The 23,576-nt window shown below is 42.4% G+C and overlaps 1 protein-coding gene across 4 annotated transcripts in view; it reads left to right on the top strand.

The window, feature by feature from the left end:
- Positions 1 to 23,576, top strand: part of LOC117523099 (stromal membrane-associated protein 1-like) — a 496,829-nt gene that overhangs the window by 76,928 nt on the left and 396,325 nt on the right. For all 4 annotated transcript variants that reach the window (XM_034184516.1, XM_034184517.1, XM_034184514.1 and 1 more), the window contains exons 2-3: positions 2,601 to 2,734; positions 21,947 to 22,032. In XM_034184516.1, coding sequence (XP_034040407.1) covers positions 2,601 to 2,734; positions 21,947 to 22,032 — 220 coding nt within the window. The remainder of the gene's footprint in view (positions 1 to 2,600; positions 2,735 to 21,946; positions 22,033 to 23,576) is intronic.

The raw sequence follows: 23,576 nt of genomic DNA on the forward strand, positions 1-23,576 counted from the left end.
CACCGTGAGCAGAATGCTGATGAGTCAACTGATGGCCTTAGTAAATGGTGCAGCGAATGTATGAAGCGCTATGACTCTAAACTTTTCAAGCGCCGCTTACGATCAGACAGTGACCGGCGCCCCAATCAGTTCCGCCGTCTGACTGACTGATCACACAGGAGGAACCAATCAAAGTGCTGGAACTGATCACACCATGACACGGACATCCTCTGCGAAGCACACCTGGAGCAGAAAAACCACTGAGGGACTTGTTACGTTTCCAGCCACGTCAAGGAATTAAAGTATTTTCAGACGTCGTTTTCCAAAATCAGAATGCTTTATGTGGATACGTGTTCGTCAGACTGTGATGATGAATCAGACTGAAATGAACAGGTAAGACTTTATATTTACTCTGTGTGTGAATGAAACAGTCTGTTTGCATGAGGACTGCAGGTTTCAGCCAATCAACGAACAGCATTAATGGACGTATTTTGACTCATGAGTAAATTACAAGAAACCCGTGTCAACAATCGCGTAACCTACCTACAACTTATGTCTCGCATGTGCGGGGCATATGAGTCATATCAGTGTGGTGTATGATGTCATAATGCAGAGGGCTCTGCATGTCTGTGCAGTAGCATGAATTGGGCGTTAGCACTCCTTGTGGAGGGTGTCATTGAGCATCTTCTGGACAACTGACAAATCAGCAGTCTTCCCCATGATTCTGACTGCATTTAGTGAACCAGGCTCAAGAGATTCATGGTATGTATACTGCATAAATATTGAGTTACTCAAACTTGAAATTAAATATTGTTATATTTTGCTACACATTTTGTATTTTATTTTTGATCTGTATGAAGTAAAGATAAAATATATATTTAAAATGAGTTTTCTTGACTTTTTCTAAACGTCTCGGCAGGGCACTGATCTGAATGAACTTGGATCAGTAGGTCAGAGGAATGTATCTCCAAAGGTTATAAATATAAATGTAATTAGTACCTTCTCACCAGACAATAGACACATTCTCATTCTTATTTTGAAAAAAGAATGTGAAATCACAGACTTGTATCAGCTTCATTGGTTTCTTTTATTTTTAATTTTTAATTATTTATTTTTTTTGCTTGTCATAATTTACATAACCTGTCATAATAGGAAGCCTGTTTTTTTTATCTGAGATACTGTTGATATTGCAGTTTAATATAACATTTAAGCAATTCATTTTAAAATATGTAAAATGTTGGGCACCTTGTTTTCATTCAAGACCTCAGGGAACAGTTCCTGTTTTCATTGCTCATTAAGTTCTTTTTAAAAACAGAAAGCAAAGTAGCATTTGTCTTTTTTAATTCAAAAATGATTCAGTCCATGAGTTGGCAACCCATAGCGTTCAGATGGGGCAACATTTTGCTTCAGGCATTTATCACACTTGATTCAATTTCATATTGACTGCACCATTGTTGTCATTTTCCCATCATGCATTGCACATCTCTAGCCATACAGAGTCAACCCTAGTGGTAATATACAACACTAATGTTGTGGGTATCTGTGACACCACCAAGCTCCTGCAAGTAACTGATTGGACTTACCTGACAACAGGTATGTTATCTTACACAGAAGCATTTTCATCAAATTTGAACATATAATATAGCTCCGCCGTTGTCCTTTTCCCATCTTGCATTGCACACATGGGGCCCATCACAGCTGTGCCAATTTCCTGCAAGTGGGACATCCTTCATTATCCCACTTAATTAGTAATTTCTTAATCTTAATCTCTTCCCATGCCTTGTATGGGTTACTGCTAGTTAACTAATGCAGCTGTCACATTGTGACTGATTAAGGAAACTTATGAGCAACGGAAACAAAGTTAGATGTCCGTTTTTGTCCTGTGTAAATCCTTTTCTCATTTGTTAAATGCATTCCTTGTCAGCTGATATTCTTCGAGTGCATCTGAAAGTTTTGTGCATTGTCAAAACTTTGAGTGGACATCAGATGGAGAGCTTTCCCAGTAGTTGCACTTTTGTTTACCGGTTTGTCCTGTACTTGTTCGTAGCTTGCCAGTGGACATCCGGTAGATGTTTTATCCATTGTTATCTGTTTGTCTTTTGTTTGCATCTTGGAGCGCACCCGTATCCGGTGGTTGTCCAGTCATTTCATCAGACCCCCAAATCCAACAGAAACTGACCGATTAGATGATTTTTGCCACCGGACATATTATTTCAATCATTACTAATCATTTTACTCAATCTGTCACAGTGTAATGACACTTTTAGATGTTTCAGTGAAGCATACTAGAATCTTGATACCAAACACTTGCATTTATATTGACTTTTTGAAAGACTATAATTTGATGAATGTGATGAATGGTGGTTTCCTGCTGGTTTATTTTTTTTTATTTTTTTTTTTTTTGTGTGTGTGTGTGTGTGTGTGTGTGTCTGTTTGTTAACTTATGACCGGCTTTTCTGTCACTGCAAAATGTGACTTTTATTTAAATAAATGCAATGGAAGTTATCTTTAAAATTTGTGGCGATGTGACATGTTTTCTATAATTTATTTATTATCTGTAGCAACTTTCAAGCAGGTTGGCTTCCCTGTTGTTTATTCTTGTTCTCTCCAAACCTTGACAGGGCCTCGGTGGGCATCATCGAACCTTGGAGTGTTCATGTGTATCCGATGTGCTGGCATCCACCGCAACCTGGGTGTTCACATCTCCAGAGTCAAATCTGTCAATCTGGACCAGTGGACTCCTGAGCAGATTCAAGTATATTTACACACACAGACAGATGCTATTCACACCAGCACAGTAAACCATTTAATGCTTTTAGCGTATATGTCTGATGAAAATAAATTTATGGGATAATTTATATGTTTTTACTCTTTAATAGCTCAATTTAAATTTGTGAATTTGACTTTCCCTCCCAGAATATGAGGGAACGTACACAGCAGTTTAAAATGGTATGATAATTTCTGTCATCTTGGCAAGTTCCTTTTAACGACTGAAAGATGAATTCATTCAAGTGTCTTATGTTTAAGCTCCATTCTCTTTAACAAGGTGTTGTACAATGGCACGGATGAAGGTTTTCTGTTTTGAAACGGATTTCCATTTTTCGAAAAGATTTTCAGTGCTATTTGTGTGAACTATGTGAATCCAGGGAGTAAAAAAATGTATATAAGGGGGATAGGAGTGGAAACACACTGCTTTATCTTTGTCTAAGGACAACTGTTAACAAGCTGAGACTATGGAAAAATATTTAAAGGCATGTGACAAGCAAACGGAATGACCCGAGAACTCACAGAGAGCAGGGGAGTGCTTAAATACTAAACGAACTGATAAACGACAGGTGTGTGAAAATAAGGGAGCCGGAATACACACGTGACAACTAAACAAACACAAGTCAACTGAAAACTTAGACATCTGAAGGTGAGTAAAAATGACACATAACAATAACAAAACAACCTACGATTAAAGAAATCACAAAATCTGTTCAATCTGTTTTTCACTGTTTTTCAAAAGTTTCTACCCAACTGCTGTTAGAGCTTTGAATGCCACTGGAACTATAGAGCCATGTCACACGCCACACTTGAAATGAGTGCAATATTTGTGCATTATATAACGGCTGAGTGGATCCTTGTCATTTGATTGGTGCTTTGTGTGTTACGTTACAGTTGAACAAATTTCTGGGGCGATTTTTCATTGGACTGAGGAAAGCAGACGGCAGTCTGTACACGAGATGAGTGCACGGCATCATGGACTACATCGTCATAATTGTTTTTCCAAGTTGACTGAGAACAGTTTAGGACTCATATTTAAAGTACGTTTTGGACTGCTGAAGTCAAAGCACCAGTGACGAACACCAGAATGTTCGCCTCATTGAATGGTACATTCCATCTTTCACCTCATGAAATATTGATACCATTGAACTCATAAACATTCATTATTTGTATAATATCCACTGCCACTGAAATATCCACAGTTTTATATGTACTTTTCTCTTTTTACATCCGCCAAGGACGTGAAAAGCGTTTATTTATTTGTCTGTCTGTCTGTTAGCAGGGTTACGTCAAAACTACTTCACAGATTTTGACAGAATTTTCACAACAGATACATATTAGGCCATGGAAGACTCCATTAAATTTTGGAGTTGAAACGGATCTGGATTCTGACTCAGGATTTCACTTTATAGGCTTTGGAGGATTACGTCAAAACTATTTCACGGATTCTCACCAAATTGCACTACAGATACATATTAAGGCATGGAAGACTCCAATGAATTTTGGAGGTGATCCAGTGTCACAGTCTGAATGGTTACCCCTTCTGATCGGCCCCCCCTGCCTTTACTGCGCATGTGTCATTTTGGAGCGTCAGCAGTGATTCACCGATTATCGCATAGTTTCTGCTCAAAACCAACTTTAGAATGATTTAAGAGGTTTTACTTTGTCATCTGATGGTTAATAATCACATTATTCACTTTGATTGGTTTGGATGCAGAGAGACAGACTCAGATGCGCTGGTGTCACGCTCTGATCGGGCCCCCGTCTTTTATTATGAAATAGTGCTGAATTTATGTAGAAATGATTGTTGTATGAAAGCTTCAGATATCTTTCGCTGAGATCGATTTGAAGATACAGGCTGTTGGAATACCTGCTGGGCATTGCTGCCTGACGCACCTCCACCAGTGCACTCTATACAAGTGTGCTCCCCCATACACCTATGGGCAGGAACGGGTCATCAGCTGGGGACCACCAGTCACCGATGTTTCGCTCCTTTAACCCCAGTACATCTCTTGGTGGCGGAGCGATGGCAGGTGTCTTCACCTGCCACCCCCTGCTGATGCCCTAGGTGTTCTGCCCCCACCCCTATCTCTCCTCCTTAGCCATAGCCAGAGGCTGCCCTTCTCCACCTTCTCTGCTAGCTCCTTGATGGCTTTGCGGCTCCCTGCCCCTGTGCAGCCAATGTCTTGCAACAGACGAACTGTTGAGGAGCCCACAAAGCCCCTACACCCCACCTCAACAGGGCATGTCATGGCTTTCCAGCCCCTCCCTGGGAAACTGGAGCTGCCTCCCCAGATCAACCCTCATAGTCCACTCACCACCGGGTGAGAGGAATCTTGATGGAAGGTCTCGCTGGGACAGGAGGTTTGCTGTTGGCCCGTTGTCTGCATGCCTCTGCCACCTCTGCCAGCTTTTTCAACACCAGGTCATGCCGCCACCTATAGCGGCCTTGAGATAGTGCGGTCTTACAGCCTGAGAGGATATGCTGGAGACCTGCATTGATGGTGTTGCACTTGGGGCAGCTTTCTTCCGTACCAAACCATAAGTGGAGGTTTCGGGGACAAGGCAGGGTGTCGTAGGTGGCTCTGATAAGGAAGCTGAGTCTGGCCTGGGGGATCTTCCACAGGTCAGCCCATGACATGGGCCTTTCTGTGATGCCTTCCCAAGTCATCCAGCCTCCTTGACGGCTTTGAGCCACCGCTTTGACACGTAGCTGGTCTTGCTCCGTCCTTGCCACCTCTGCCACCACCATGGTTCTTCTTTGTTCCTTGGAGGCCTTGGACCAGAAGATGGGGGCCTCGCCTCTGCCCAACCCTGCTTGACCCTCCTGGACTCGTCCAGTGACCTCCCGGTGTTTCAACCTGCTGACGGCCATGTCAACCTCCTCCTGGGCTTTCCACTTCCACCCTGTTCGCACTTGAGAGCCAGCTGCTCTCACTAGCTGGTCAGTGGAATCCCTTAGCTCCAGCACCAGTCGGGCCTTTTCCTGCCTGTATCCCTGGCTGATGGATTGAAAAGGCAGTTGCAACGTGTTCCTCCCGAATAGCCCCACGTCCAAAAGGCATCACGGCAGTCCCAGCCACTTCTTGATGTACAGGTTTGCTAATCTGTCCATCTTATCTGCCACTGACGAGGGGACTTCACACATTTTCAGCGGCCACATCACCCTTGGATACAGCATGAGTTGGTAAATCCATACTTTGTACTTGCCAGGGACCTGGCTCTCGCTGATCCTTGCCAAGCCATCAGCAAGCTGCTTCTTCACTGCATCCCCCATCTGCTTGTCGGAGAGGTCTGCCGTATAGGTCCGCCCGAGGCTACGGACGGGTTGGCTAGCCAGCAACGGGATCTCCTCACCACCTGCGACAAAGATGGTGTGGTCACTCCTGACCCCTTTCCTTAAGGACAGGCTACGTGACTTCGCAGGTTTGATATTCATTCTTGCCCAGCCCACAAGCTCGTCGATCCGCTTCAGCAGTCTTGCCGTGCATGCTGCTGTCTGGAGGATGGTGGTGACATCGTCCATATAGGCTCTCACTGGTGGTAGCCTTTGTCCAGAAGGTAATTTCACCCCTCCCACCATCTTCCTTGCCCCTATGAGGATGATCTCAAAGGCTGTAACGAACAGAATGGGGGAGATTGAACATCCCATGGCAATACCAACTTCCTGTCGTTGCCAGCTTGTCATGAAATCTTGATGGGTACAGCACATCTGAAGGTCTGCGAAGTAGCTTGACACCAGGGCACGAATGCAGACGTGGATATAGAAGAATTCCAGGGCAAATTCGATGAGCTGGTGGGGGACTGACCCGTATGCATTGGCAAGATCTAGCCAAACTACATGTAGGTCACTTTTCTCTCTTTTTGCTCGCTGGATCTGTTCCCATATTACAGCCGCTGAGATCGATGATGACTGGAGTGCAGTTTTAAGCAGAAATGAGGCGATAATCGGGGAATCGCTGCTGACACTCTGAAATGACACATCCGCAATGAAGGCAGCAGGACCGATCAGAAGGGGGACCAATCAGGCCGCGACAGCCGATTTGGATTCTGGCTCAGGATTTTATTTTATAGGCTTTTAAGGATTATGTCAAAACTACTTCAAGGATTCTCATCATATTTGCACTACAGCTACATATTATGCCATAGAAGACTCCACTGAATTTTGGAGATGATCTGGATCCGGATTGGTGGATGTCAGAAATCTCAGTTTGCTCTTGTTTTTATATGCAATGTCTTTTTTTCTACTATGTTGTTCTAATTTTTTCTTTTTTAAATTTGCGCTCTCGACATACCTCTTCCATTTGGTTAAATTTCATGTTTACGTATGTTTCTTTTCTTCCCCAGACCTTTCAAGTCTGCATGTGGTTTACTCAGGTTTATATTTGCACTGAAAGGCTTGCACCTTACCTATCGTTGTAGTGGTTACAATGACAATAAAGAATCTGTATCTGTAAAACTAAAATACAAAGCCAAGAACACAATGCAACAGCAAACGTGGTACTCAGAAGTGAATAAAGTGCAACAGTGTAACAAATGAAAACTAAGAACAAAATAAGAAGGCAATCAAAACACAAACCACAAGAACTAAACAATAACCAAAAACTAAATCATGGAATACATGCAGAAAATGAACCTGAAACTCACAAGTGTGCAAAGTGAAAAATTAGGGAAAGCATAACACCAACAACTAAGAACACATAAAGAGGACAAAGGAGACAAATAAACTATTACTAAGAACTGTCCAATAACCAAAAACTCAAACAAACCATAAAGACAGACAGGGAACATGAAACCAATATGAACTGAGAGTGTGCACGGACACACACACACACACACACACACACACACACACACACACACACACACACACACACACACACACACACACACACACACACACACACAAAGAATATGAAGAGAAACTCAAACAATTTAAAAAAAAATTTCTGCTCATTCTTTTTTTGACCAGTAAACAGAAACACAGCTTGTATTTAATATTTTGTATTTTAAAAGATTTCTGTTGATTCTGATTGTGTTCTTCGTTGTTCCACCTTATTTTTAGAATGCAATTGCAAAAAGGTTTCTATAAAAAGGTAGATGGCAAACAGCTTGTAATTTGGCCATTAAAAAATTCAGCCAGTTGCTTTATTTCCTGTATTTACAAAAACAAATGCTGAAATTGAACATGCGAACTTTGATGGACAACAAAAGGTCAGACAGAGCAGAAAGGAGAACAGCACTCATGAACTTCAGAAACTTGACCTCAGCGTCATCATCGAGTGAAACAAAAAAGGCAGAAGGCAGCCGGAAGCTGGTGTTCACATCATGGCTTGGAAATGATGTGCTCAAGTGCATTTCAGTTCATTGCCTCTCCAGATTTCCTCACTGTGTCTTTGGTCCACCTGCTCTGCTTTGGCACAGAGCTCATTGTGAACAGGCTTCACACTGTTGTGGGCTGGGGTGTTTGGCTGGTTTGGTTTTTGTTTTCTTTTTCTCCCACCAGGTGGTATGCATTCAGGACTGAGTGGCTGAGCATTAGGATCTCACCCTGAACACCTGAGGCTTGTTTTCACGTGCAGGTCATCAGGACTCACAGCTGTGGTGTATTTTGTCTTGATCAGAGATTGCTGCATTTAAACCTTGAATGCACAGTGTGTGATTGCCAGAGACTCGACCTTGTGAGCAGACGTGTGAGATCGACGTCAGGAGAACAATCTCACCATCACGGATGCAGAGACCGCTCCAGGTTTGACGCCACAGTCTGTGAAGGAGGATTGGGTGAGGTCTCATGCTCTTCAGCACACTTCCTGAGGTAATTTGGTTTTGGTGACTTTTATGAAGTAATGACAGTGGATTTGGTGTCCCTCACACCTTGTGTTATTGAGCTGTCACGTTATGCTAATTGTCTAATCAGCTTCTCTGCAGTGGAGATTTGAACTGAGTTGTTCCGTGCCTGCAGGGTGAGAAGCTGATATATATTTAAGCCAGGAAGTGTTTGCTGATTGTGTGCACCTTTGAGTTGTGTCTCTGTGTGTGGAGTTGGACTCACCTCATGTTTTCTTTCTTCACAGACTCGGTTTGTCGCGGCCATCTGGGGGGTGTCGGCGGGGTCCCTGGGTCCGAACTGCTGTGGCTCCGGACCGTTTGCGCTGTTGAGAGCGCGCCGTGTTTTCACCTCACCAGACCGCGGACATTTTTGGTTGTTTATCACTACACTGTTATGTTTATTAAATTCTGTTATCTTTTGAACCGTGCTCTGCTTATTTTATGCTGGCTCCTTTCAAACGCTGGGTCGGTGCTCCGACCGCGTCCGAAACATAACAGTAGTCTCTGGCCATTTAACAATGGACCAGCGGAAGCAGAGACGGTATTTTTGCCGGGAAGGCTGCAGCAGATGTTGGCGTTGATCCGGGATCAGTTGCGGGTGCTCTCCGCCCGGTTTGTGCGCGTTGGTGCGCGCATGGTGGAGTTTACAGCTTGGGTCACATCGCACCCCGCTGTTATGGCTGTAGCCTGTAGTCTCCTCCCGTGCAGCTGGCTCCGACACCTGTTGTAGCAGCCCCGGTGGTATTTAGTTTGCACGTTAAGCTGTTTGGTATAACCTGCTGTCATTTACAGCAGTGTGAATGGGTTTTTACTCTGTTACCACAGGTATTTTCTTATTTGGCACTTTGGCTCCCTCTGTTGGTGACAGAGTCACATTACCGTTCAGGTTCAAAGGATGGAAAACACAATGTTTTTCCATTCTTTGCACTTGACGATGTAGGCCAATGTTAGTTTTTTTTTATTGGTCTATTATCTGTTTCTTGTTTTAGTATGAGGTGTTTTTATCAGGCGTTAATTTGTTGTTTTTGTGGGTTTCTGTGGTCTGGTGGAGTTGGAAATGCAGGCTGTCTGGAGCATAGTTTTACCCAGGTGACTTTATGTTAGTCTGTTAGTCTTTCTTTTTTATTTCTTTTGGTTTCACCTCCCAGGGTTTGATGGGACGGTCCTCTGGGGGGTGATGGGGGGGTAATTGGGTTGTTTTTTCTTTTTTCTTTTTTTTTTTGTTTTTGTTGTGCCCTCTCTTCTCCTCTGGCTCCAGCCGTGTGAGCCGTATGTTGTCGGCGTTGCTGGAGTGGTGCAGTTTGGTTATGCTGGGCGTTTCCCAGGTAACCTCTGCACCCGGGAGGGGGGGGGGGGGGTTTGGGGTATTTTTTTTACTTCCCTGTCGTCTCCTCTGGCCCCAGCCGTGTGAGCCGTAGGTTGTCGGCGTTGCTGGGGTGGTGCAGTTTTGTTGTGCTGGGCGGTTCCCAGGTGACCTCTGCATCCGGGAGGGGGGGGTTCGGGGGGGGGTTTCTTTTTTTTTTTTTTTTTTTTTTTTTTTTAGTTGATTCCCTGTTCCACCTCCGGCTTCAGCGCGCCTTTGAGCCGTATGCCATCGGCGTAGCTGAGGTTAGGGGCAGTGGAATATACCCGCAGCTGGTGGCTGGTTTAAAAGTCGGAGGGGTGGCGCCGTCTTGTGCCGTACACCATTACCGCTGTTCCACTCCTCCCGGTTGACTTTTGGGGTATAGTCGTGGTTGGTGACACTGGATGTACTTCCAGTTTCCACTGCGCTGAGAGGGTGGGGTTGGGGTTGTTGTTTTGTTTGTATGTTTTTCCCCCAGTTTCCGCCCTCAGGGTGTGACTGTGGTGTCCTCTGGGGGGGGAAAGGACTGTGGGTCCATCTAGCCGTAGACAGCCGGGGCTGGGTCTGTTAGTCATGGGGGGGGGGGACATCTCCTGGGGTTTGATGGAACGGTCCTCTGGGAGGCGCTGGGAGTCCCCGTGGGTGACTTTGGATCCCACAGGGACCTCGGCTGTGGTTATTACTCCTGGAGCTGGTGGGATGTCCTCTGGGGGGTGTTGGTCCCTACATGTCGTCCGGGGGGGGGGGGGGGCGGGGGGTGTTAGTGTTTTCTTGTGTTTGCAAGCTTAGGTTTGGGTTGTTTTTTCTTTTCTCCTCTTCCCGGGGTTTGATGGGACGGTCCTCTGGGGAGGGGGGGGGTTTGGTATGGTTGTTTGTGTTTTCTTTTTTTTGTTTTGTGACTAAGCAGACTTTAACACATAGTCGGAAGAAGGCTGAGTGCACAGGTTCAAGAACTCCTGGCCAAAATTATGCAAAGTGAACAACTAAAGCAAGAGTCGACAGGAATGAACGCAAAGGTGGAGACTCTAACAGGTTTTCTAAATGAAACAGAGGGCAAGACCATTTAAGTCAAAAAAGGATGTCTCTGCACTGGAGTGTCAGCTGCGGAGCAGTCTACTGCAGACAGGCTCAGGGTGAGAAAGGATGAGCTCCAGGATGAGAGTGATGGTCTCGGCACGGAGTTCCCTGTTGACAGAGAAGAGGCGGCTGGAAGCGTGCGTTATCCAGCTGAGGGAAGAGCTGGAGAGGCTCAACATTGAGATGATCAATGACTGCATGAAGAGATTAACGTTGCAGGTGGAGCAGCTGATGATGGAGCTGTCGTCAGAGCACAGTAACGCACAGCTCCTGGAGACGGGCCTTTCCCAGCTGGATCGTCAGCACAAGGAGCTGAAGCTGCAGGAGGTGTTTTTTGTTCCCAGCCAACATTCCAGCCATGGTCCCTGGAGGGGGGCTTTGTTTTTCCTGGCCCAGGTCCGTGTGGTCGCCGGGAGGCTTCCTGTGAGGGTGGGGTACTGTTGTGGGCTGGGGTGTTTGGCTGGCTTGGTTTTTGTTTTCTGTTTCTCCCACCAGGTGGTATGCATTCAGGACTGAGTGGCTGAGCATTAGGACTTCACCCTGAACACCTGAGGCTTGTTTTCACATGCAGGTCATCAGGACTCACAGCTGTGGTGTATTTTGTCTTGATCAGAGATTGCTGCATTTAAACCTTGAATGCACAGTGTGTGATTGCCAGAGACTCGACCTTGTGAGCAGACGTGTGAGATCGACGTCAGGAGAACAATCTCACCATCACGGACGCAGAGACCGCTCCAGGTTTGACGCCACAGTCTGTGAAGGAGGATTGGGTGAGGTCTCATGCTCTTCAGCACACTTCCTGAGGTAATTTGGTTTTGGTGACTTTTATGAAGTAATGACAGTGGATTTGGTGTCCCTCACACCTTGTGTTATTGAGCTGTCACGTTATGCTAATTGTCTAATCAGCTTCTGCTGCAGTGGAGATTTGAACTGAGTTGTTCCGTGCCTGCAGGGTGAGAAGCTGATATATATTTAAGCCAGGAAGTGTTTGCTGATTGCGTGCACCTTTGAGTTGTGTCTCTCTGTGTGGAGTTGGACTCACCTCATGTTTTCTTTCTTCACAGACTCGGTTTGTCGCGGCCACCTGGGGGGTGTCGGCGGGGTCCCTGGGTCCGAACTGCTGTGGCTCCAGACTGTTTGCGCTGTTGAGAGCGCGCCATGTTTTCACCTCACCAGTCCGCGGACATTTTTGGTTGTTTATCACTACACTGTTATGTTTATTAAATTCTGTTATCTTTTGAACTGTGCTCTGCTTATTTTTTGCTGGCTCCTTTCAAACGCTGGGTCGGTGCTCCGACCGCGTCCGAAACATAACACACACCTCTGCATGCAGATTAAAAACATCATAAAATCCATGGGATGGGACGCACTTCATTTGTGCTCATATGAGAGGTTTTCAAACCACCTGCTTTGGTACACTGAGCACACACCACTACATAAATGACACAACCCAGTGCATACAACTCAGTTTGCCCCCCCCCCCCCCCCCAAAAGAAAACACCACCACAACAACAACTACAACAACAACACACAAACAAAAAACAGAAACGTGAAGCAAACCGGTAAATAGGCAGAACGTAGAAGATAGAAAACTGATCGTAGAGAAGAATCAGATGCACTTTTTTTCCCTTTTTTTTGACCAGTGATGGCAGTGCATCAGACCTGCTTAATCAGTAGGCCCTCCCATCTCTGACATTTTTAGAAAGCTTTCTTATCCTAGTAAAATTGCATTGCTCCACCCCCTATATAAAATAAGTAAGGGGAGGTGATGGTCTAGTGGTTAAGGTGTTGGGCTTGAGTCCAGAAGATCCTTGGTTCAAATCCCTGCCTGACTGGAAAATCACTAAGGGTCCTTGGGCAAGGCCTTTAAACCCCTATTGCTCCCGGTGTGTAGTGAGCGCCTTGTATGGCAGCACCCTGACATTGGGGTGAATGTGAGGCATAATTGTAAAACACTTTGAGCGTCTGATGCAGATGGAAAAGCGCTATATAAATGCAGTCCATTTACCATTTAGTCTCGTCTGAATAAGGCTAAAGTCAATAAGTACTCTTTCATTCTGTGTCTCATCACTGCAGCAAATGGGTATTGCAGGTTCATGTGTTTTGGAGGTGTGGGTTTGAAGCAAAGCCTGAATAGAGTGAGTAAGGGCAGCAGCATGGCTTTGTGGTCAGTTTTAAATTCCAGCTTCACTGTATTTATATTTTTACTTTTATTTGTTTTTTAGTTCAATGATATTGAAAACTAATTTCTATTTAAAGAAGATCCACTGTTAATATGTATATGTAAGTTAAAAAAAAACAGTTAATACAGTGGGTCTTGCCTTGTGTGCTGACTGTTTAAAATGGTTTTATGTTACTTATGCTTTAAATGTAAAGCACTTTGGGTCAGATTTTTTTTTTAAATATTTATTTAATTCATTTAAAAGAAAAAAAACAATAGCAGAAATAACATAACTTTACAAACCCTTGAATGAAAAGGAGCAGATTGGAAGAACAAGTCTTATATTTTCTGCCCCTTTTTTACAATACAACCCTACAACATCAAGCATCATCAATCAACACAATCCAGCAGACCACATTTCTATGACTCCGTCACATGCCACCGACCCATTTCATAATTTTAACCATTATTTATAAGATTACATCCCTAACAGATCACACTCCAAACCTCAAACATTCTAAACATTATTAACAGATTACATTTTTGGCTTTGTCACAGCCCACTGACTTATTTCATAGTTATACTTACGAAATACATCTAGTTTAATATGTTTTTTTAAATAATTTAAGCGACCTTGATTCTTTGATTTCTTTGCTGAGGTTGTTCCGTAATTTTACACCATTCACTGCAATACTTCGTTCCTTTATCTTGGTTCTGAATCTTGTTTTTTAAAGACTTCTATGCCTTTCAAACTATAACTACTTACGCTTTTTTCAAACATATTTTGAATGTTTATTGGTAAGGTATTGTTATTCGCTTGGTACATTGTTTGTAATAATCTCAAATCAACTAAATCATGAAATTTAAGTACCCTATACTTAATGAACAATGGACTAGATGGGTCTCTAAAACGACTGTTGCTAATCACTTTTAAAGCTCTTTTCTGCAAAATAAATAAAGGTTGCGTATAAGTTGTACATGTTGATCCCCAGATTTCTACACAGTAAGTCAAATATGGAACAATCAATGAATTGTACAATGTTAATAATCCATAACTATTTAATGAATATTTAACTTTATGCAAAACAGCAATAGCTTTCACTATTTTTCCTTTTATGTAATTTATGTGTGACTTCCATGTAAAATCTTCATCAATCATAACTCCTAAAAATTTCGTTTCTTTTACCCTTTGAATGTCCATTCCATCTATTTTTAATGACACATCATTTTTTTTACTCTGTCATTAAACAATATGAAATTTGTTTTATTAAGATTAAGTGACAATCTGTTTATATCAAACCAATATTTAACTTTTTCCAACTCTGTATTTATCACTTGTGCTACTTCCTGTATATCTGATCCAGAGTAAAATAATGTTGTATCGTCAGCAAATAAAATGCTACCAAGTACATTAGATACATTCACAAAATCATTGATATACAAAATAAACAGTTTGGGTCCAAGTACCGACCCTTGTGGTACTCCACACATAATGTTACACAATTCTGATTTAGTATTATTTATCTGAACAAACTGTTTTCTATTTTCTAAGTAGCTTTTTACCCACTGATGTGCAATCCCTCTTATTCCATATTGTTGTAACTTGTGAAGCAATCTTGAATGATCGATAACATCAAAAGTTTTTTTCAGGTCAATAAAAACACTTACAAAATAATCCTTATTATCTATTGCTGTTGATATTTTCTCTGTTAATTCCATAATTCCCATAGCTGTTGAATGTTTTGTTCTGAATCCATACTGAGCATTATTTAAAATATGATGTTTCTCAATGAATTTATCCAACCTTGTCACAAAAACTTTTTCCATAATTTTAGAAAACTGTGGAAGCAATGACACTGGCCTGTAATTTGAAACGTTATGTTTGTCTCCATTTTTATATAATGGGACTACCTTGGCAATTTTCATTTCGTCTGGGAAAATTTCTGTTGACAGATTACAAATGTAAGTGAATGGTTCAATAACAGTTTCTATTATACTTTTTACAGTCAACATGTTTAAATCTTCATAGTCAGTTGATCTTTTGCTTACACAGTTTTTTACAATATTCCTTATTTCATCTTTTTCCACATTGTCAAGGAAAATACTATTGACCGTATTTACAATTGTATTTAATTTATCTTCTACTATTGGTTTATTTCCCACCAGACTTGATCCCACCTTTGAAAAATAATCATTAAACTCATTTACAACTTCTTTTATGTCATATATCTCTTTATTTTCCTTGACAAGGTAATTTGGAAAAGTTGATTTCACTCCATCACTTTCCATCACACTTTTTATAATTCCCCATGTTGCCCTCATATTATCTTTACTCTTATTTAATTGTTCACTATAATAATCTTTTTTTTGTTTCCTAATTATTGTCAATAGTTTATTTTTATATTTTTTATATCTGGGTTCTGTTTCCTTTGTTTGCATTTTTAAAAAGCACCTATATAAATAGTTTTTCTTTACACAGGCGTTTTTTATTCCCTTAGTCAGCCATGGTTTATTTACTCTTTTCTTACTAGTTTTTATTAATTTACAATTTTTATTATATGATTTCATCAGTATTTTCATAAATGAATTATATGCTACATTAACGTCACCGACATAAACTTCTTCCCAATTTTGATTTTTAAGGTCATAATTTAATGCCTCTAAGGCTTTTAATGACTTATCTCTTTTAAAGTTTATAACCGTTTTTTTTTTTTTTTTTACCTATTTTTATATTTAAATATTGAAAAAACTTGTAAATGATCACTAAGATCTGCCATCAAGATCCCATTCTTAATAATTTCATCTGTTCTATTTGTGAATATATTGTCAATTACAGTTGCACTTTGCGATGTAATTCTGGTTGGTTTTGTTATCAAGAGGAATAAGCCCAAGCTATTCATTGAATTCACAAAATCACTTGCTCTTTGGCAACTGGAGCTTTCCACATTAACATTAAAGTCTCCACACATAAAGAGCGTTTTGTTTTTGATTTGATGGAATAATTCTATTATTTTCTCTGTAAATTTCACAACACAAGAGTCTGGTGCTCTGTATACACAACTGATTAGAATATTTTTAGATGTTTCATGTACAGTTTTCACAGTTACAATTTCTATGACAAAATCTATGATTGTCATTTCTTCTACAATTTTACGTCAGATCTATTTTTATGTACAAAACAATACCTCCGCCTTTTTTATCTCTTCCATTTACAAAATATAGCTCATATCCCTCCATTTGAACATCAACCATGAGGTCATCTTTAAGCCAAGATTCTGTGATTGCAACAATGCTGAATCTATTTTTAAACTGGTTTAAATAATCCTTTATTTTTGACATTTTACAGTACAAGCTTCGGCTGTTTATATGTATGAGTGACAGGGTATCTTCAGTAATTTTTTCACTATTTAACTGTTTTTCCATATAATACTCACAACCAATTGTAGTCAAGTCAAATATACTTTCATCAATATTGGTGTCTGTCATATATTTTATCATCTGTTTCCATGTTTGTTCTGATTTTTTGTTGGTCCAACTGACGTCATATTTATTTGTCTATTCAGGTCTGTACTTTGTAAGGTCCTCCATGTCTCTGATTTGTATACACTTTGTTCCTTCTTTCACTCTAATCCAAACCCTACAGTTCCAGACCCTTGTAGCAACAATGTGTTTGTTTTTTTTTAATAGTCTTGCTTCCCTGGCAATATCTGCATTTTTTTTCGTTAGATGCTCATTTATATAGACATTTGTTCCTTTCAGATTCTTTGCCTGTCTTAGTAATTCATTTTTATATTTTCTGCTTGTAAATCGTATAATAATATTGGGTAGTTTATTTTTACTGTCTTTGGATGGAATTGTGCGACAGTCTGATATAGTATCTTGATGTATGACAACACCTTTTTGATATAAAAAATTTGTAACTTGCTGTTCTAGTGTTTGTAGTTCTTCAGGTGGTGCATCCTCCCCACTGGCTCCACCAGAATCCACCACCCTTGCGTACAACCGATGTTTTGTTTCCAAACCAGATATAATAACATCGTCTTTTCTAGAATATTGTTCAAGTTCATCCACCCATTGCTCAAGTTTCTTAATAATCTTGTCCTTTTCTTTAACAAGATTTTGGAGCTCCTTGATCTCCTTCATCAACTTGTCTAAATTGGTCATGTCTTTAGATATACGGTTTAATGAGGTCTTTATCTCCTCTATATCTTCCTCCAATGTATCTGTCTTCCTAGGTGGTGCCATATTAAGTTACTCTTGTAGTTCAGTACAGGCCACTATTAATTACAAAACAATTCCCACTCGTGGACTCCACCACCTCCACCACCACAAATCCGGTTGCCGCACACCGACCTTCCCCGATGTTAATCCCGGATATAGCCGCCACCAGCCTCGGTCGCAGCCGCCGTCAGCCTCGGATGTAGCCGCCGTCAGCCTCGGATGTAGCCACCGCTAGCCCCGGATGTAGCCGCCGCTAGCCCCGGATGTAGCCGCCGCTGGCCTCGGATGCAGCCGTCGCCGGCCTCGGGTGTAGCAGTCGCCAGCCCCAGATGTAACTGACGCCGCGGGCCTGAATGGATCGCCTCTTGCCCCCACGTCGCGGGCCTGGATGGATTGCCTCTTCCGCCGCCGCGGGCCTGGATGGATCCGCTCTTCTGCTGACTCCACGGGCCTGGATGGTTCACCTCCTCCACCGACGCAGCGGGCCTAGATGGGTCACCTCCTGCGCCGACACCGCGGGCCTGGATGGTTCGCTCCCACTGATTCTGCGTGCCTGGATGGTTCGCCTCCGCTGACGCTGCGGGCCTGTATGGTACGTCTCCGCCAACGCCGCGGGCCTGGATGGATCGCTTCCACCGACTCCGCGGGCCTGGATGGTATGCTGCCGGCCTGGGTAGGTCGCCGTTAGCTTTGCGGCTAATCCATTCTTTACTTACTTTCTTATTGATTTCTTACTTACTGCCACTGTTTTAAGCAAAAACTCAGCGAAATTCTGTGACACACCAAAATGTTCGATGCGCAGTGAACGCCATCTACCGCCTTCTGGAAGTTACGTCCAATTCAGGCTATCCCAATAAGATCCCAGATAAAAAACATCCAAACCATTGCATGTTGGGGTGGAGACAGTTGTGCGAGTGATTTACGAAGCCTAATTGATAGCAGGCGGTTACGTTAGTTAGACAGCAGTATATGAATGGAAATGTTGTGTGTTAATGGCTGTAAGCCCAAAATGAAATTAATTCAGTCACTTGCGCTGGGGGTGGAGGGGAACCCGACACACTCGCACGCTATTCGTGGTGCTCGGGGGGGGCACATCACACTGACCGCCTTTTGAGCTGTCGCCACCTTGACCGCACTACATTCATGCTGGACGTGCGAATGGGCCCACATTTTCTAAGTGCTCCATGACTGCTGTTGGAAGTTCATGGGTGGCACCTCGACTCTGCCCGAGTGTGGGTCGAATGGGCATTCACCCGCCATTCATCCGCTGGTGTGAAGAATGGCTCAATCGCAACAATCAGCCAGGGTTCGACATGGCCGATCATTTCATGTAGCCCCTCAACCGCAGTCCGTATGGTCCAACTTGCGTATGACATGCTGTACGAATGTTGCGACCAAGGTTAATTAGAAGTACGACCTCATCTTGACCATCATTCGATGAGGTTATGAGTGTGACGCGAATGTGCTGTGGCCGAATGGTTGTGCCGACTGCTGTACGAGGTGTTCAAGTGTGGCTTGGATTTCTCAAGAGTGCCATTCGAATCCTCCTTCGTGTGCCATTCGGCTTCGTTCGTGTTATGCGTGAAGGGGCCTTAAGTGAAGACCAGAAATTTGAGTTGTTGTAACTGGACTGCAGTGATCTGGCTTTTTTCAGTCAGTGAAATGGTTTTCTGTGTGATTTTTATTAGAGGCATAGAAACTACAGTAATGGTGTTAACTGGGTAATTCCGCTGGTATGATCATACAAATCCATCATGTAATTTATATCTATACTCAACAAAAATATAAACGCAACACTTTTGGTTTTGCTCCCATTTTGTATGAGATGAACTCAAAGATCTAAAACTTTTTCCACATACACAATATCACCATTTCCCTCAAATATTGTTCACAAACCAGTCTAAATCTGTGATAGTGAGCACTTCTCCTTTGCTGAGATAATCCATCCCACCTCACAGGTGTGCCATATCAAGATGCTGATTAGACACCATGATTAGTGCACAGGTGTGCCTTAGACTGCCCACAATAAAAGGCCACTCTGAAAGGTGCAGTTTTATCACACAGCACAATGCCACAGATGTCGCAAGATTTGAGGGAGCGTGTAATTGGCATGCTGACAGCAGGAATGTCAACCAGAGCTGTTGCTCGTGTAATGAATGTTCATTTCTCTACCATAAGCCGTCTCCAAAGGCGTTTCAGAGAATTTGGCAGTACATCCAACCAGCCTCACAACCGCAGACCACGTGTAACCACACCAGCCCAGGACCTCCACATCCAGCATGTTCACCTCCAAGATCGTCTGAGACCAGCCACTCGGACAGCTGCTGAAACAATCGGTTTGCATAACCAAAGAATTTCTGCACAAACTGTCAGAAACCGTCTCAGGGAAGCTCATCTGCATGCTCGTCATCCTCATCGGGGTCTCGACCTGACTCCAGTTCGTCGTCGTAACCGACTTGAGTGGGCAAATGCTCACATTCGCTGGTGTTTGGCACGTTGGAGAGGTGTTCTCTTCACGGATGATGCAAAGGAGATGTGTTGCACTGCATGAGGCAAATGGTGGTCACACCAGATACTGACTGGTATCCCCCCCCCCCCCCCCCCCCCCCCCCCCAATGAAACAAAACTGCACCTTTCAGAGTGGCCTTTTATTGTGGGCAGTCTAAGGCACACCTGTGCACTAATTATGGTGTCTAATCAGCATCTTGATATGGCACACCTGTGAGGTGGGATGGATTATCTCAGCAAAGGAGAAGTGCTCACTATCACAGATTTAGACTGGTTTGTGAACAATATTTGAGGGAAATTGTGATATTGTGTATGTGGAAAAAGTTTTAGATGTTTGAGTTCATCTCATACAAAATGGGAGCAAAACCAAAAGTGTTGCGTTTATATTTTTGTTGAGTGTATTTTATCACATGTGACACAAGCAGGAAAAATATGTGCTAACTCAAATCTCAAGATGGTACAGCAGCTGCTACGCAAGACGCACTTCTGGGAAACGTGGGTGCAAGCAGTAACCTATTAACATAGCCCCTGAAATGAAAATGAAGGCGCTCCGCAGCTGCCAAGCATCTGGTGTGTTTCATACCAAATGCTGCATTCACATTTTGGCTGTAAATCAGATGTTCCGTTGCTTAAACTGAGAGGACGTTGGAAAATTCAGCCTCGATTGGCTGTCAACACCACAGCTGCACACTGTGACTGCTTTTGCATCACAGTTGAATTTTTTTATTTTTTTTAACTGCCTGCTATATTGACAAGGATGAACCAGAGGCTGTTTTAGCTTTAATGATGTGGGAAAGACAGTGCAGAGGCAATTGGTTTTATATCAGGTAAATGTTAATAGTTTTGTGTGATATTACAGGAAAGAATCAAGCAACCATCAGAGGCAAAGTTTTCATACAACACTTTGCAAAATGCCAAAACTTTGCTGCAATTTTCAACTGGGTAAATTATTGTCACTCTTATTAACAATGAAAAACAACCACATGTCTCATCATCATCCACTGTCTGCTGCAGAAGATGACAGTAATTCTGTTGTAATGACCAGTGTCGCAGACCGAATGGTCCGCCTCTAAAAATTGGTCCACCTTGCCTTCACTGTGCATGCGTCATTTTGGAGCTAATGGGATTATTAACCATCAGATGATAAAGGTAAAACCTCCTAAATTATTCTAAAGTCAGTTTTAAGCAGAAACGGGGCGATACTCTTGAAATGACCGACGTGCAGTGAACGCATCAGCTAACAACTCGTGTAGCTGCGGAGCTCTGATCACTTCATCCGTCTTTTATGATGAAATAATGCTGAATTTATGTGGAAATGATTGTTGTACAAAAGCTTCAGGTATCTGTTGCTGAGATACATGATGACTGAAGTGCAGTTTTAAGCATAAACGAGGTGATAATCGGTGAACCATGGATAATGACGCATGTGCAGTGATGGCAGGGCGGACCGATTTTTAGGGGGCCGCTCGGTCACCGACACCAGTATCGAGATATTTCACTTGAAGTGTGATCAAAGTAAAGAATTATAATTGGCATGTAGGCATGTTTGGTGGGTCTTTCGTGTTCTGTTGGGCTCTGTATCTGCAAGAGTAGTGTATGAGAACCTGAAAGTCACCTGAGCATTCCAGTAATTTATGTAATAATCCAGTTGTTAACATATCCAATTGATTTGTGTGCATGTGTAATATAGAAAGGTGCTTGTTTGTGTTGCTTGAAGGCTGTGCCTATCCATCAGTGGAGTGTGAGTAGAAAGGGTCTCTCTCTGAATGTTAATCACTGTTTTCAATGACTAATTAATTCTGGATGGTTGATTATTCTGACTGTCTCCTCCACTTCTCCTATCATCCCTCCATTTATCACAGTCCTCTTAATTTAGCACTGACACATGCGGCCAGTGTGCCTTTCCTTCTGTGCGTGTGTGTACGTGCTTGAAACAGAATCAGTGAGCAAACTGTGAATACAAATGTGATGTGTTTAAGAATTTGTTGTTTGTTTCACACATTTTCAAGAGATTTATTAATTTTCTTTTATTGACTTTTTTCCGTTTTCCTTCCTTGCAGAGTATGGTGGACATGGGCAACACCAGAGCTAGACAGCTGTATGAAGCGCACCTTCCCGAAAACTTCAGACGGCCACAGACAGACCAGTATCCTCTTTCATATGTGTGTCTGTCTGTGTTGCAGTCCTGCTCAAGATATTCACTTTCCACTACCTGCTTTTACATGAAAACTCACTTGTTTGGGGGGGCCGGTGTAGAAGTTGACATCATGTATTTACATATAATCCCTCTGGCATAGCCACTCACGTGACTATAAACAACCTGTTATCAGGTATTTGAACAAAAAGCTCAACTTCATGAAACATACTGTCCCATACACAGCTCAATTAAATCCATTTGTAGAGCCCCAAATCACAATGTAAGTCGCTTCATGGCACTTCACAACAGTGAGGTTTATTTGAACAAACATACTATATCACTCTATAATGAAAGTGTTGCATTTATATAAAACCCTAAACGACGTCTGTGTATGTCACTATGCCTCTTATATCATATATTTTAATAGCCCAACTGGGTCTGTTGGACTGTCGGGTGCAAAACCAGATCCCAGTGTTATCAAGGACTGGTATGAGCAGGGTTCTAGCTAGAACCATTTTAGTGTTGGATAAATTAAGTGATTGTGATGCACGATGGGTCAAGGGGGCAGAGCCCACTGAAGCTATAGGGTTTTATACCTCTAAAACATTATTGGCAAGCCCTATTTTAACTTATTTTGAGTGGTTTTAGATACATTGAAAGAAAGAATAATACACAAAAAAATGACATTTATGTTGTAATACCAAAGTTCTTTATTAAATGTTTCTTATAGCATTTGCTCTCTTCTTCAAAAATGATACATTGTACCTTTTAATCCTGTGAAGCAGGCAGAGTTTTTCTGTCATGATGGGTTTTTTTTTCCAACATGTTTGAGTTGGATAGCATTACTTTTTTTTTTAAACAGTATAACCTCTAATTGTCTTGTTTGAACAAGAACTGAACCTGGACTGATTTGATTGTCAGTTTTTCACTTTCACTGATTCACTGAGGCTGTTCCCCCGCTCCTCGTCTCCTCTCGCTCTCTCTCCTCTGCCCCCTCGCCCTCACCATCTCTGAGCTTTTTGGAAACAGAGAGCCTTTAAACTGTAAAATAAACCTTAAACTTCTGAGTGTATCATCATCTGCCAACACAGAAGCAACTCTGGATTATGAAACATTTTTATGGAGGATTTTTTTTTTCTTTAAGTCAGAGCGAATAGAGACGCACAGTGTTTTCTGCTGTGGTCTGCTTTCAGTGTTCTGTGGCTTCACAGAGCGTTGAAAGCAGCTGAATGCTGATCTCTCTGCTGTTTGCGGCTTAGATACAAAGAAAAAGAGAAAAATATTTCTTATTTCTTTAATTGTTTGGTAGAAATTGAAAAATAAAACAAAAGTACCACTCTATAAGCTTGAAATACGATAGAGTTGGCTCATTTTTCAGCAACATTTCAGTTCATTTTTTTGTAAAATCTATGCTGGGCAGGACAGCCAATTTTAACCCGAGAGGCCAGTGGAAATTTGCAGTACTGGGCGCCGCCCACTATAGCTAGAACCCTGGGTATGAGTAAATGTCAGAGCTGGACGTAGTGAGCAATTAGTCCGCTGTTTTGTGCAGC

Source organism: Thalassophryne amazonica, chromosome 13, assembly GCF_902500255.1.
Source record: "Thalassophryne amazonica chromosome 13, fThaAma1.1, whole genome shotgun sequence".
Taxonomy (NCBI): Eukaryota; Metazoa; Chordata; class Actinopteri; order Batrachoidiformes; family Batrachoididae; genus Thalassophryne; species Thalassophryne amazonica.